The sequence below is a fragment of the Crocuta crocuta genome, unplaced genomic scaffold (genome assembly GCF_008692635.1).
Source record: "Crocuta crocuta isolate KB4526 unplaced genomic scaffold, BGI_CrCroc_1.0 scaffold57, whole genome shotgun sequence".
NCBI lineage: Eukaryota > Metazoa > Chordata > Mammalia > Carnivora > Hyaenidae > Crocuta > Crocuta crocuta.
Genome location: NW_027532163.1, coordinates 5641585 through 5657754, shown reverse-complemented (window position 1 = coordinate 5657754; position 16170 = coordinate 5641585). Strand labels below are relative to the sequence as shown.

General features: G+C 37.9%; 1 protein-coding gene across 2 annotated transcripts in view; it reads right to left on the bottom strand.

Annotated features, from left to right (window-relative positions):
- Positions 1-2571: 2571 nt before the first annotated feature.
- Positions 2572-16170, bottom strand: part of PPARGC1A (PPARG coactivator 1 alpha) — a 97148-nt gene continuing 83549 nt past the window's right edge. For both annotated transcript variants that reach the window (XM_077776588.1, XM_077776589.1), the window contains exons 11-13: positions 10340-10461; positions 9855-10006; positions 2572-3465 (exon numbers count right to left, since the gene is read on the bottom strand). In XM_077776588.1, coding sequence (XP_077632714.1) covers positions 3362-3465; positions 9855-10006; positions 10340-10461 — 378 coding nt within the window. In that variant the 3' untranslated portion in view covers positions 2572-3361. The remainder of the gene's footprint in view (positions 3466-9854; positions 10007-10339; positions 10462-16170) is intronic.

Sequence of the window (16170 nt, the reverse complement as noted above, 5' to 3'; positions counted from 1 at the left end):
GATTTTGTTGCACTGGAAGAATTATTCTGCTACATCTCTTTAAAAAAGGAAAAAAAAAAAACCCCACATTTCTAAAGCACTGGTTCGGTTCCCAAAATTGTAGATGTGGTACTTACCACAGCAAGAAGCCAATGGCCCGCAGTCATCTAAAAATCCTACAGATCTATGCTGAAATTTGCCTCCAGTGATGATGGTGTGCATGTGTTCATTGGAAAGATTCTCTCCAAAAAAATTACAAATAAAAATAAAGGAACACAGTTGATGTTTTGATGGGCTACCCACAGGGTCTGCATAAGATACAAAAAGCTCTACTCAGATGGTTGAGTGATTCTCTCTTTGCACTAATTTTAGATGCAATTTGAAGTCCATGGAGGAAAACTATCTTCATGTTAACAATATTTGTCAGGCCAGAGTGGGGATAAATTAATCCTCAACATGAAATCTGTAGTGTTGTCTTTTTGAAAAGTAAGAAAAGAAACCAAGTATTTTACTCATGTCAACAATCCAGGGCAAAAAGGAGAATGTATTTAAAATTGGATCACAAAAATTTAAAGGCAAAATAGAGAACGCATCTGGTCCTTGAACACATAATATGATTTACTAAATATTGATTTCTTAAAAATAATTTATTGCTCTTAATAGTCTTTTTTATTATTATTATTCTACAACAGAAGATACTCAAAATTCCAAAAGAAAGACTGTAAACTTTAGTTTGGCGTTCACACAGAGTTAAAATATCTGCATTTAACCTACAGAACAACAAGAATTAGGCGGATTAAAGATGTGTTACTGCCGTAACGCAGAACCTGTGAACAAGTTCTTTTATTTCATATTTTTTTTTATTGCTTTCTATCTACTTAGAAATAAGAAGCCAAAAAATCAAGCAAGCATCCGACAGGACAGACAGTGGATTCACTCAGAACACAATATGCTGGTGATAAATGAATACAGCTATCAAAATTAGCTGCATTGGCCTGGGGGTGAAATCCATTTTATAAGATTGTGTTGGGTGAGAGAAAGAAAAAGAACGATTAAGTAGTAGGTGTATCACATCTTCCAGAAAAGTCATGTCGGCCAAAATGTAATCGAATCTCAATTTAGAAACTTGAATACACACTCCAAACTTTCCTGACTTCCTTTCCAGGGGCTCCGCACTCAGATGAAATCCTGATGCTCAAAATGGAGGTTTTTCTGAAGTTTTTATTGAATTTAGCAGAAGCAATGTCATCAAGAACAACATCATGGTCACGTCAGAGGCCAAGCTAGTGCAAGTAGAAACCGCTTCTGCAAAAGCTGAATTTTCCAAATGAAACATTTCAACTGCAACCTGACAGTTGCCATGCATCCTAGGTAGAAAATTTCCACTGGCTTTATTATTTTCATCCCCTCATAATTTATAATAAATAGGCTATCTGCAACTGATAAATATGTCTCTTTAGTAAACAAAGGAATGAAATATCAGTATTTATACAGGATGCATAACTGTAAAAAATACAGATAAATACCATCATCATACTCTGCCAAGGGAAAGAGATACTGGCTTCAAGAATAGTCTTCAGACACACATTAATTGTTGTAAAAATCATACTGTAATTATTACCTCAGCATTTTGTATCAAATTAAAATCACAAAAATTAAAACGAAACAGCATTTTAAAAAGATTTCTGACCTCTAGTTTCAAAACTACTGTTGATAGAGAAAATAAAAACATTTCTTAATGGTTACCCATTGAGAGACTTTACATAAAATCATGATATCTCCTAGAAAAATTTTAGATGAGAAAATTTCATTCCCCTAACAAATCCAGTGTATAAAACTTCAAAGAAAAACAAGCAACAAGAAAATGTGGAAAAATATCGCATAAGTGGTTAATACCTTTAGGGGGTCTAGGATATTTCTTGACAAGATGCTCAGATTGAAGCTCACATAAGAAGGGATGGATGTGCGTAAAGCATCATTTTGTTGTTGCACTTGACGGACACACACACTGTCTTTTTTGTTTTTACAATCAAATATATATAAGCAGTAAGTTCAGCTTCTAAATATGTTAGTGTACAATAATTGTATCACCTCATAATTACATTTGAATATTCTTGATTAAGAAAAATTTAGCAGTTTTGAAAAGAAGGCTGCATTTACAGTGCATAGCTGTAACAAAAAAGAACATCGTTGTATAGTATGTACACAAAATAAAAATACTCCATTTAACATCTGTAAATACTTCACTACATCAGAGAATGTAGCAATTACACTATCTGAACACATACCAGAGAGTTCTACCCAACTCTCATTAGTAATGTAACACCGTGCCCACTCCTCAGAAAGAACCACTGAACAAGCTGCACGCTTGACCATTTACAAGGCTTTTGAAATTTGCAGTGGAAGATCAACATTGGGGACATTTACATGGGTGTCAGGACAGAGGATGAACTACAGAAACTTCAAAATGTTAGGAAAGTTTAGCATTCCGGCGTCTGCAGTATCCTCTCCCACCCAGACTCCATGGCCAAAGGGAAAAAAAGAAGAAACAGAAAGAAAGAGAGGGAGAATGGAAGAGGGAGAGAGGAGAGAAGGTGCGGAGAGGGGGGCAGAGAGAGAGGGAGGAAGAAAGAGATGGATGGAGGGAGGGAGAGAGAGAAAGAGAGAGAGAGAAAGGATATTAGTTTTACAGAAACTGTGGTTTCTCCGGGATTGTCATATAACCGTTACGTTATGAGAGAAAGCTTGCTTCAAGTTGATTTTGCACTTTCTTAAAAAACAGAGTACGGAGGTTGATGCCCAGACATCAGTGGCTGTCATTTTAGGGTGGTTTGTGGTTGGTTGGTTAGTTTTCTTTCCTTTTGAATTTATGCATTTTTTTTTTCTTTTTGACTAGAATATGAACATTTTGAAGTTCTAGGTTTTAAGTGCGTCTTCATGGAACTGCTGCCATTTGAAGTGATTTGCCCAGGCGCACTCTGGTCAGGTGCCCCCAGTCCCCGCCTGTACGTACACACTTCCCCCAAACCGGGCGCGCGCATGGGCGCACACCCGCACCCGCACCGGCACACTCGCACACGTACACACACGCGAGCGCACACACACACACTCCATCACCAAGAGACTCCAGGGAAAGCAAAGCTGACAGCCATGAATAAACGTGCTTACTGGATATCCATTCTGTCTCTTGCCTCTTCAGCAGCTGTGTTCATGTAAACCATTGTTGTTGTTCTTGTTGTATTGTTGTTGTTTTGTTTTGTTTTTATACAGAGTGTAAAGTAGGAGAAATTCCTAAGTATGACTTGCAATAGTCAGTTAGGGAAGGACGCGCTGTCCCGTGAGGTATTCACCGTCCCTCTGTCATCTTCAGCCAGGGAACATGTTACCTGCGCAAGCTTCTCTGAGCTTCTTTCAGTAAACTATCGAAATCCAGAGAGTCATACTTGCTCTTGGTGGAAGCAGGGTCAAAGTCATCTGAGTTTGAATCTGCAAGAAACCCAGGCTAGGTTAGACACACTCTTTGCCGACTGTCATTAACTCAATCATCCAATTCAAGATTACTTGATCCAATAACAACTTGTCCGATTAATATACTTTTAAAAAAGTACCCAATTTTTATCGGTATATATATTGATATAAATATCAATATTGATATTAACTGATATGAATACAATTGATATACATATATTGATATTAATATCAATACTAAAAATAGGAATTTAAAATACACCAGTTTGCAGAGAGTAAAGAGTGGTAAGCATTTAAAACACCCATTTATTGACTCATTTTAGTCTTAAACAATCCTAGGAGGTAATCAGAAGAAACTTTAATATTTCTATTCAATAGAAACATATTCAATCAATACACTTTAAAAATAACCACATCCTGGCATGTTAAAGGACTTACCCAAGGTTCCTCAACAACATAAGTGGACAGGTAAGAGTAGAAGCTGGAATTAATTTTCCTATTTCAATGGGATGGATTTCATGGAGCATAATAGCCAGGTGAGTGGGCGGGAGGGAGAATTACCAGAATTTCACCCATTTGCTTCCTGGCTCCTTCCCTTTCAGGCGGGAGGGACATATGATCCATTTATCTATTCTAGTACTAGGGGACCCCAGCAATAGTGGCATGAATTATACCCAAATGAGAAGGTTTAGGCAAACACTTCATGTCCAGAGAAGGCAAAGTCAACCTCTTTACCCACAAATATGAGAGGAAAAATATACAGATATAAATAAAACCATGGTCTTCTTTGAATTCCTAAACTAGTCCAAGGCAGCTTTTGTGAAAAGGTCCACATACTTCGCATAGCCCTTAACAAAACTGTCATGTTCCAGCAACAACAGATGTGAAATGAAATTCTGATTCTAAATATTTCTGATTTTCCTTCACTGACATTTATAAAAAAAAAATTCAGATATTTCTTGCTGGTCTTGCAAATGAGGAAAAGATATCTTGGAAATATAAGAGGAAGGCTCCTGCAAATTAATTCATTGTTTTGAAAGCACTTATTTGAAGGGAAAACAAGACCTCTTTGGGAAACATTAACAATCCTACAAAAATATGAACATTTGTATGTTTTATCCAGAATAAGTTACAAAATAGAAACGTCCAAAGTGGCAGAGAGTATAAGAGTAGATGATGTGGAGGCATACTCATTGACCTCAGAAGCTGTTCTGTCAAAAAGGTTGCAATCCCTCAAGCTCTCCAGTACCGGGCTGATTTTCCCTCCTCGCTTCAAGCTACTTTAACCATCTCAGGTTTACTGGCAAGGAAATCCCTTCACTTTGTTTTTCCTTTCCTTCTTACCATCCCTTGTATTTACTGACTTGTTGTCAATCAAGCTTTTCCAGGTAAGAACGGCAATTGCGATCGGCCTCAGACATAAAAGAAAGGACAAAAAATGGCCAATCACTCTTCACTAAAATCTCCAGGAGTCGATTCTTTTTTTTTTTTTTTTTTATGTTTTATTTATTTCTGAGAGAGAGAGACAGCATGAGCAGGGGAGGGTCAGAGAGAGAGAGGGAAATACAGAATCAGAAGCAGGCTCCAGACTCTGAGCTAGTGGTCAGCACAGAGCCCAATGCAGGGCTTGAACCCACGAACTGTGAGATCATGACCTGAGCCGAAGTCGGATGCTTAACCAACTGAGCCACCCAGATGCCCCTCCAGGAGTCAATTCTTAAATCACACTGGCTCCCACCCTTCTCTTCAGAGCCTAATGAGCAGTTGGCTTGTATCACTAAAGCCTCAGGACCAGCTGTTGTTCCAATTAAAATCTTTCTTGTAGAAACACACACAAAAGTCCTGCTCATTGCTTGAGATTAACGTGAAATCAGAATTCCACTTGCATTACGAATCAAGTTAGAAGAGCTCCCTGATGGCTGGAATTTGTGGGCATTAAGGTCATCACTGAAACATCAAGAGCACACATACATATCTTCCCTGAAGGAAATTTTGAGAAGACTTAAAATATCTTCACTTTGGGTTTCTCTACATCAAACCCAGAATTTCAGTGCTTCCACATTTTCATTAGCAAAAAAAATATTTCAAAAACAGTGGTTCTCAAGAGTTTCCTCACTATGAAATGTGACGGCTGGCATTCACATATTTGTAATCCCTTATATGGACATACTATGTCACTCCAGGGGCATCCACAAAATCTTTGTCGTTGCATGAATACAGAATGTGGTTACGTACAATTCCTGAGACAACAACATCGATGCCACCACTTTCTTGCCACTAAAGAAGGATATCGCAACAGAAGTAAGATGTAAGAAAGTTGTACAGGAATAACCCAAAAGCCACTCTACTTTAAAAAATATATTGTTCAGTGGGGTGCCTGGGTGGCTTAGCCGGTTAAGCGTCTGACTTCTGCTCAGGTCATGATCTCATGGTTCATGCGTTCGAGCCCTGCGTCAGGCTCTGTGCTGACAGCCAGCTCAGAGCCTGGAGCCTGTTTCAGATTCTGTGTCTCCTGCTCTCTCTGACCTTCCCCTGCTCACACTGTCTCTCCTCTCTCTCTCTCTCTCAGAAATAAATAAATAAAACATCAAAAAAATTTTTTAAAAATTGTTCTAAATAATGATACCATATAAATAGAAACATATCACATGGCAGCTATATTCCCACCACCTAGAAAACTGTTGACACAAAGTAGGTACTAAAATTAATATTTTTTGAATAAATANAATACATTCAAGTTGCTGATAATGTAATACATTTTTTGAGTTAATAATTTGTGATGGATATATTATTTACTTTATTTTTCTTATGTGTTTCAACTGTGAGCTTTATGCTATAACTAATTCCTGATAAACAAATTATTATGTTTTTTAAACTTTTCTTTAATGTTTATTTATTTTTGAGAGAGAGATAGACAAATGTGGACAGGGGAGGAGCAGAAAGAGAGGGTGACAGAATCTAAAGCAGCCTCCAGGTCCTGAGGTGTCAGCACAGAACCTGGTAAGGGCTTGAACTCACAAACGGGGAGTTCGGGACTTGAGCTATAGTCAGATCCTCACTAAACTGAGCCACTCAGGTGCCCCAAATTATTATATTCTTAATACTGGCCCATCCTTCTCTTCTGTTCCTATAGTCCTAATTTAATTTCTATCTTTTCAAGATTTTTCATTGAGGTCTTTCAGAAAGATTCAACTGTTTATCAGACAGTAAACAGACAGACTCAGAGGTTACAGATTCATGGAAACCAGGCTTAAATCCTGGCTCTACCTCAGTAATATTGATTGTTCATTTAAACTCTGAGTCTCACTTATAAAACTGGCTTATGATATTAATGTGGAATCATTACATTTTGCACTAATAGTATTGTAGTTATCACTAGGTGGCCTCAATAGTAGAGGAATAAGATGTGTGAGCTAACTTGACTTGGGGGGGGTCAAATAAAAACAGAAAAAAATTGATTAAATATATCTAAAATGAGAACTCACTTTACTCTTGGTAAAATTAATCTATATCACATCATTTTCACTAACTCTTGACACGCATATGAGCTTTGATCCCTCCAAGTGTCCAGTATGATCTCATGTTCACCAAATTCACTGGTCATGCCCTGAAGCATTTCACTGAACATCTTCAGAGGAGAAAAACAAGACACATGTGAATGTTGTTCAGTTCTGCAGCTGGCCCCTGATGTTGATGCTTTCATTTTAAAATAACTTGAAATTTCAGGGGCACCTGGGTGGCCCAGTAGGTTAAGTGTCTGACTTCACCTCAGGTCATGATCTCATGGTCCGTGGGCTTGAGCCCTGCCTCAGGCTCTGTGATGACAGTTTGCAGCCTGGGGCCTGGTTCGGATTCTGTGTCTCCCTCTCTCCCTCTCTGCCCTCTCCCCCCTTTAAAAATAAACATTAAAAAAATAAAATAACTTGAAATTTCTAACTTCTCATTACCATCATTTATAATCATAATCATAGTTTCTATTTATTGAGCACCTACTTTATGCCAGACACTGTGCTAACAGCTTCACAAACATTGATTTATTAATCTTTGCAGCAGCATTATGGGGTGGGTTATAAATGAGAAACTGGAGGCAGAGGGAGTGTAATTGTTTGTTCAAGGTCAGAATTTAAGTCAGGTTTCAAAACCAGGTCTGTAAGATTCCAAAGCCAGGGGTCTTTCAACTATACTGTGACTACGCTCCGATCGACTGCCCTTCATGAAATCGGGGGGCTTGAGGGAATTGGAAAAAGCCAGGCTACTACAATACACATCAAACCTGCTTTTCAGAAAGTACAGAGCCAGCTTAGTGATGGCAAAGTTTCTATTGCTGCTGGCTAGGCAGAGAGATAACAAGAGGGGAAACATCCTTCTTAGAAATATTTCAGGGAGGCTCCGGTTCAATTTGGAAATACCATCCAATCCTCCCTCTCTAGTGATGAATCGTGATTTAAAGGCCCCTCTAGGTAGCTTATTTTAAACTCTAGATGTTTTGAAAGACTGGAAACACCCTGGCCTTCATCACTGAAGAAAATAAGTCAAATCAACTTAAGACTTCAATCCTTCTTGACTGTTTTTATCAGCCAACATTTGAACAAATGACTTGCCACCTTTTATATTTTCATCCCCAGGCCTGTATCTCTCTGACAGTCAGCTGCCTCTCCCCTGCTCCATACTATCTATTTAGCTTGTGAAGTGAATTATAGCATATTCCCCCTGAACAATGCACACCACCTATATCCATTACTTTAGGAAGACATCACTTTGGTGGAAGGGAGGAAAAAAATTCCCTGTATTTGGTATTCATTTCTTTCTTTATACCAAGCCAAAGCAAGTGCAGACAGATATAGAGTAATGCTTTGGAATAGATTTATATGTTAATTTTATGATTATTATTACAAATTGATTTAAATAATTATATCATATGCACAAGACATTTGCCATTTTCTTTCCTTCATTCCTTCATCTAAGAATTTAAAGGCTTACAATACACACATTAAATAGGGAATGACATGCAAAGTCACCAAATTAAGCTTGGGAAGAAAATTAAGATGTCCATTTTGGCATTATTAATAATGCCAAAAACACTGAAAATTAAATAAATGTTTAGTTATAATGGAATGATTAAATATAATGGTATTCACCTAACACAATACCATGTAACCATTAAAATAAGTTGATAAATTATTTTTAATCCCATGAATCACAGTGGAAAATGAACTTCTATAATATTAGCTGAGAAAAGTAGAATTTAAAACTTTATAGATTTATAGGATGTGACCTCAACTATATTGAACTAGACTTTCTTTAAAAAAATTTTTTTTTAATGTTTTTATTTATTTCTGAGAGAGAGAGAGAGAGAGTATGAACAGGGGAAGGTCAGAGAGAGAGAGAGAGGGAGACACAGAATCTGAAACAGACTCCAGGCTTTGAGCAGGCTGTTAGCACAGAGCCCGATGTGAGGCTCCAACTCACGAACCGCGAGATCATGACCTGAGCTGAAGTCGGACACTTAACCAACTGAGTCACCCAAGTGCCCCAGATACTAGACTTTCTGAGACAAAACACTGAACTGCAAAGCCCACAGCAGACCTTTAGGTGATATGCTGATAGGTGATAGGACTATTGTTCTTAAGACTTTTTTATGTTTCCCAAATTTTACCCCTTGAGTCTGTATAACTTTTATAACAGGAAAAATGAATATTTAGAAATGCTTCAGTTTCCTTATCTGTAAAAGGGAGATGAGAGTAACAATAGCCACCTCCTTAGATTGTTCTGGTAATTAAATAGGAAAATGTTTGCAGAGCCTGGAGCACAGTGCCTGGCATCTGGAAACACTAAAAACAGAGCAAGTTTTTTTTCTTCTTTTGTTTTAAAGAAAGTATAGTGTGATTTAGCATATTTTCTCTGCTCAAGGGGTAATTTGTAGAATATGTCTTAACATTTTTAAGAGTTTGTAGGACAATAAGGAAAAAAGAACTGAACTTTTGCATATTCTGTTCCATGAGACAATGATGATACCACTAAGGTTTATACAAAAGGAATCAGGGCAGGCACAGAAAGCAATAGCACATTGCAAACCTATACAACAAAGACACACACACACACACACACAGACACACACACAACATAAACACTTGCAAACATACACATAGGCAAATAGTGCAGACTTTCAGCATTTGGGAAGACAATACAAAGAATTCACGTCTGTCCTTTGTTGCCAAAACCTACGCCCCTTGTTTCTGCGAATGTCCCATATGTTAAAAATTAAAAATAAGATAAAATCTGTATTCAAATATTCCTCCTAGCAAAATAAAACGATGGTCCAACCCAATATGCCTATGGTTTACATCTGCTTCCATTTTGAGCCTTACATTATGGATTCCTCGTTCTGCGTACAATAAAATCCATACCTAGGTCTGCATAGTTAGACTTGAAAAATTGCTTGCGTCCACAAAAGTACAGCTCGAAGTCAGTTTCATTCGACCTGCGCAAAGTGTATCCATTTTCAAGAGCAGCAAAAGCATCACAGGTATAACGGTAGGTAATGAAACCATAGCTGTCTCTGCAATGGACAGAGAAGAGAGGATCAAAGCTGGTGAGGAAGCATTAACATATATGCCTGTAACCCTTCCTTACTTTGGGAGACTTCGCTGGTGCCAGTGTCTGAACCGCTGCATCCATTTATCAGTGTGATTGTCCTGTCAAGCAGCTAAATACTTATTTCTGGGACAGGAAATCTCAACTAGAAAGATTAATAAATAGGGATAAAAGAAAATAAATAAGGTTCTGAACTCAACATGTCATCTGTCAAAGCATTCCCATCCTAGTAATCTTACGGCCATAATTTTTTACATATGTCAGCTTCTAAACAAGAAATAATCTTGAAGATTCTTACCCATCATCCCGCAGATTTACTGTGCACTCCTCAATTTCACCAAAAACTTCAAAACGGTCCCTCAGTTCCGTCCGTGTTGTGTCAGGTCTGATTTTACCAATGTAAATCACGCGGCGTTCTTCCTGGGGAAGGAGGGGGAAGTAAGGAGAGACTTTTGCCAGTTCTGGAGATAGGAAGGGAGTTGCACCTCTAGAAACATTCATACATGTATGATCGTGTGTATCAAGAACCCACAGAACACGCCAGTTAAAGCAAAACCTACACTAAAACTGAGTGAGAGGCTACACGTGACCCAAGGTTTAGTGTCCATTTCTCCAGCACTTCTCGTTCTGCCACACCGCCTACTCTCACTCTCTTCTGTGTTTGCTCTCCAGCTCTGTTCTTCTCTCAAGTGAGCTTCTAAGTATCACAAAAGAAATATGGGCAATGCCATCTTTTTATCCCTGGACAGCTGAAAGATACCTATTAAGTATTTTAACACCTATGACTTGATTATTAATCTTCAAAATTGGTTAAGAAACTGACCTGGCTTGCAACACTGTTTAATTTCTCATTTAACTCAGGATTCTAATAATGAGATGTACAAATTTAGACATCCCTAAAACAACGATTCTTAAATTCTAGTATAAATAAAAATTACCTGGGGTGCTTATTAAAAATGCAAATTATTGGGGTTTATCTTGGCTATATTAAAAAAATTAGAAAATATGATTCAACAACCTCCATTTTTAATAAGCACACCCCAGTGATTCTGATGCAGGTGGTCCAAAGACAATAATATGAAAAGCACAGTCTTAAAATGTAGGTTATTTTAAGCCATGGGTCTCTGAAAAATAAGAGCTATAAAAGAAGCTATAAATTTCACTTTAGCAATGAATCTTATTTTAGGAACAGACTAGAAGGGTGTGGCCTAATTTTCACAAGTGGAGTCAATATCATCATAATCTCAAAGTCATCAGCAATTTATAACCTACAAAATATGGGAATAATATCTTACAGCCCAGGGATGGACTCCTTTTTTATGAAACAGTAAAAAACACTTCTTCGTGTAAGAACCAATCCTCTATCTGTTGTTTCAAGAAGTCAAGGCCAAAGGTGATGATGTCTCTCAAAACCAAAGGAAGGTTTTTCAAGAACATAAGGAGTTAATGTAAAGAATGTGCTTACCAACTCGTCTATATGCCTACTAAGAACAAACAGGAATGAAGTGAATTTATAGGATGCAAGGCTTAAGTTATATGGGAGCAAAGATTAGGAAATACACAGGACTAAGGCATAGATTTCAGCTTGCCTAAGAGTTATCTCCAGAAGTACTGGGAGTATCCTGTCTTGGATGATGTAAAAAGTAATCTGGGCCTACGGCAAAGAGATACTCTATGTTATTCCCTGAAGGTCTTTCCTTTTCACATGCCCCGTATTTAGCAGAGGGCCTGGCAAAGAGTGAAAACTCGGTAAGCACTTGTGAAATATAACAGCAATTTACAGACTATAGTCTCCTAGGTGTTCTGATCACCTGTTCCTCATCTTCTTTTACCATATGCAACGCTCATAGTTCTGTTTTCATCAGAGAAGTTCCTCGGAGCTTCAGATTCAAATAGCCAACTGTCTATTTGACATCTCAGGCTGGATGTCCCCTGAGCACTTCAATTAGACCAACATTACCCAAACCCATCTCTCCAGTTCCAACCAATGCCATCTAGCCAGGATTCAGGATAAAAACCTGAGTGTTTTCCTCCATTCTTTCCTTTTAGTCTCCTCTGTGCATCCAATCATTCATTAAGCCCTGTTGATTTTTACCTCCTAAATACCTGTCTGTCTCTCTCTCTCTTATTCTATCTCTTCTAAACCAAGCTGCCAGCATCTCTTTCTGGACTAGCATAACAGTCTCTTAGCCCAGATCCTGTGTCTATATTTATTCTCCTCCAATCTATTCCTTCACTTCAATCAAAATAATCTTTGCTAAGGGAACAGGAATCTGATCATGTCAGTTACTGTCTAAAACAGTTCAATGGCCTCACATAACTTTTAAGGAAAGACCTAAATCATTAATAGGACCCACGAGGCCCTGCATGGTCTAGACTTGTCTTCCTCATGGGTTTTACCTCCTACTTCCCACTCATCCTTTATTTTCCAGCCACACTGAACTGCTCAGTCCCTAGTATATACTGTACTCATTTCCTTCCCCAAGGCCTTCACACAAGCTGTTCCCTTGCTATTTGTAATAGCCTCCCCACACTGTCTCTCTCTCCTCTTCTCTGACATACACAGACTGTCTAAAAATCACACTGAACTCAGGGCACCTGGGTGGCTCAGTCAGTGAAGTGTCTGACTTCAGGTCAGGTCATGATCTCACAGTTCATGAGTTCAAGCTCTGCATCGGACTCTGTGCTGACAACTCAGAGCCTGGAGCCTGCTTTGGATTCTGTGTCTCCCTCTCTCTCTTTCTGCCCCACTCTTGCTCACACTCTGTCTCTCTCTGTCTCTAAAAAATAACTAAACATTAAAAAAATTAAAATTACACTTAACAATCATTTCCTTTCTGAGACTTGCAGTGAGGTCACGCTTCTTATTAGTTGNACCCAAGCGAAAGTCAGATGCTTAACCGACTAAGCCACCCAGGCGCCCTTAGTTGTTCTTATAGTACACTATTCCTCCTTAGAGTTTGATGCCCAATTGTAATTAAATAATTAATAGTTAATTCATTGTTTCATGTCTGTCTCTCTCTACAATGAAAGTTTCATGAAAGCAGGATCCATATCTGTCCTATTGACTACTGTATTTTAAGGGTACTTGAAACATAACAGTCTCAATGAATATTTGTTGGAAAATCAATCACCAATCAATTAATCATTTTTAACCCTTACCCTATACCCTTCATTGCATCAAAGATGCCAAAGGGTAATCCTTACTCTCTGATGCTCTCTAAGAAAATGGAGAATGAAAGCCAGGTTTGTTGCTTAGTCATGGGAAAGACCTTGCCAAGGTAGTTCAGCTGAGTGAATTGACAAAGGTTTCCATGATTTGTTTTTACAGGTTTAAGTGGAAGAAGTGTGGAGGAACCACATGTTTGCAGAACTCTCACTTCTAAAAATCACTTCTGAAAATCATAGGTGGGCCTCCACTGAAACACTCAGTAAAACACAACTCCTTTGACAACAGCTATCAGGTCTAAATAATTGACCAGGTAAACTACAGCAAACAGAATAGACTGCCTGATTCACTTCCATGTAGATTGTATGTCTCAATTGAAGGCTGTAATTGTGTTGTTCCAGAGCAGCCAGCACATCCTGGAAATCAATAAATATAAATGGATGGTGAGGCTCATCCTGGGGCAGTGCTGTGCACTGGAGTAAGGGACTCACAACACCACATTCCATTCTATTTACAACCAGCTCTAGCCAAACAGCCAAATGTGATGGGACTGTTATCTAAACTTTCTGGCGCCTGCTTGCATGGGTGTTATGGGCTTTTTCCTTTTTTAATAGGCCTTTTTAGGAAGGTTACTACTGTATAAAGAAAAAGGAGGGGGAAATGCAGAAGAGAGAGAAAGAAATTGAACCATCACAAAGAAATTGCTCAACTACCATTATGGGAATACACACAGCCTACGTATTCAAGGAAATTTGAAGTTAAAGCTAAAATCGACCATATGCACGTCCATATGCAAACATATTGGGACAGTCTCTGAATTGCCTCTTTATACAAAACTGTATGCAACAACGATCCCACAAAGAAGATAAACCAGAGGACCTTTTCAGATACTGATACATTCTGCAGTAAAAAGAAGACACAATCTAGATGGGAAAAAACAGAAACCCAAAGGGCTGGTGCACAATCACTTAAATTACCTATTTGTCTATCATCTCCCTTTATGAAACACAGGAATGGAACCTCATCTTGCTTCCTTACAAAGATCAGAGATTGAATACATGCTGAAATTCTCATTTTAGAAAATGATTAGAGTGCTTGGTTTTCCTAGTGCTAAAAATGAAACTAAAAGGCATCTGAAGGTCTAAAAGCAAAGACAAAAATCTTTCCAAGATTGGCCAAAATGTCTAGCAAAGAACCGATTATTTTTAACATGTTGCAGTTTTATTAGACAGATGAATAGATTCCATATCTTTAAAAAAAAAAACCTTAACATTTGAAGCCAATTTTTCAAGACATTAATTTCTAAACAGGAGATGAAAGGAAAAGAAATCAAAATGCTTAATAACATTTTCAACTTCTTAAAGGCTTGGAGGAACTCTAAACCTTTGGAAAAAGCTCCTTGAAAAATGATTTCCAGACTGGTTTTCACTATTGAGGAGGATGGAACATTTGTCAAATATCTTTTAGCTTCAATTTTCACAAAAGCTAGTTTGCTGATGGGGTGGATAACAAAACTGAAGATTTATATTGCATTAACAGGTATAGTAAATCATCATTATATCAAAATACAGGGGGATAAATAAAGAAAAAACAGACTGAAATTAACTGACTTTGCATGATCAAAATCTTTATCAAAAAGAAAAAAAGAATAGAGCCTCCAGGTAGCTGGGGAAACATACAATGGTTTAGTCAAATAATAAGCTAGTTATGGTAAAAAGGGGTTTGACTAAGAGAAAGGGAATTTAGTGGGGAGGTTAACATTTATTGAATTCTAACATAGGCCAAATGCTGTGCTTGTGGCTTCTTTATGGGTTATCTCACTAAAATGCTCTGCAACGCCAGGCAGCAGCAATGAACAGCCTGATATAATTTAGATTTTGATTCTCAGAACTCTTAGTCTACATTTCCAAGTGAGGATAATGTAAAAAGTCTTTCTCACGTGTTAAGGAAGCTGCATGTCAACTTCAGCCACGAAAGATTCATGTTCATTTCCAGATTAGCTACCAACCTGACTTCCTTAGAAATTCCAAAGATATTACAAATATATATGTGAGGTGTATGGATAAAATCTATGCCATTTTAGGTTGAATGGTATAGTGAGGACCCCCATCTGAAAGATAAAGTAAGAGGGTGGATGACTGTAAAAAGGCACATATGGACAGAAAGAAATGCCAAAACCTTAACAAAATGTCAAATAGTTTTTTTCCCCACTCTCTCCCTTAATATTGATTATACTATCTAATACTCTTAGGGGAGAAACAAAACTACAGTACTCAGTTTTCCAAAATTACTTGCATCTAGCACTACCCAGGAATATTCTCCTATGTCTAAAGCTGGATCAGTGTGAATAAATCCAGGGTAGTCTACTTAAGAGCCAGTATGCAAGTAAACACACTGATACAGCAGACAACATGGAAACTGAGAAGATGTAGGACAGCTTTCAATAAAACTGATAATTTCTAAATAGTGAGGTTCAACTCATAATAGAACACATATTCTAACCTACATGACATATCTCTTGAAAAAGGCTTGGATAGAAAACTGTTTTCCCCCCAAAATTATAACTATGAGAAATTACACGCAAATTGTTTTTTTTTTTTTTTTCATTTGGAAGAAGCTGATAATTATCTGTGATGAAGCACTGTTCCTGGCTCCTGCATAGTGACGAATGGAAGAGAGAAATGAAACAGCACAGTCATTGCCCAGGCACATCTGGTTTGGGTTTCAAGCATTGAGCCATATCACAATGTGTAGATTTACCCTTTAAATGAACATCCCATTATCATGTTTTCTGGCAGAAAATGAGCTGGACTTGGAACTCCATGAGAATTTAGGGCAGTGACAGTTTAGACATTAAGTGCCAAACTCTGGCTTGCAAAGTTCTGATTAACTAAATTACTGCAAGGCTGAGAAAGACAGAGGGTGGAGTGGTTCTTGAAAAAGAGTTTAGGTGGAAAATG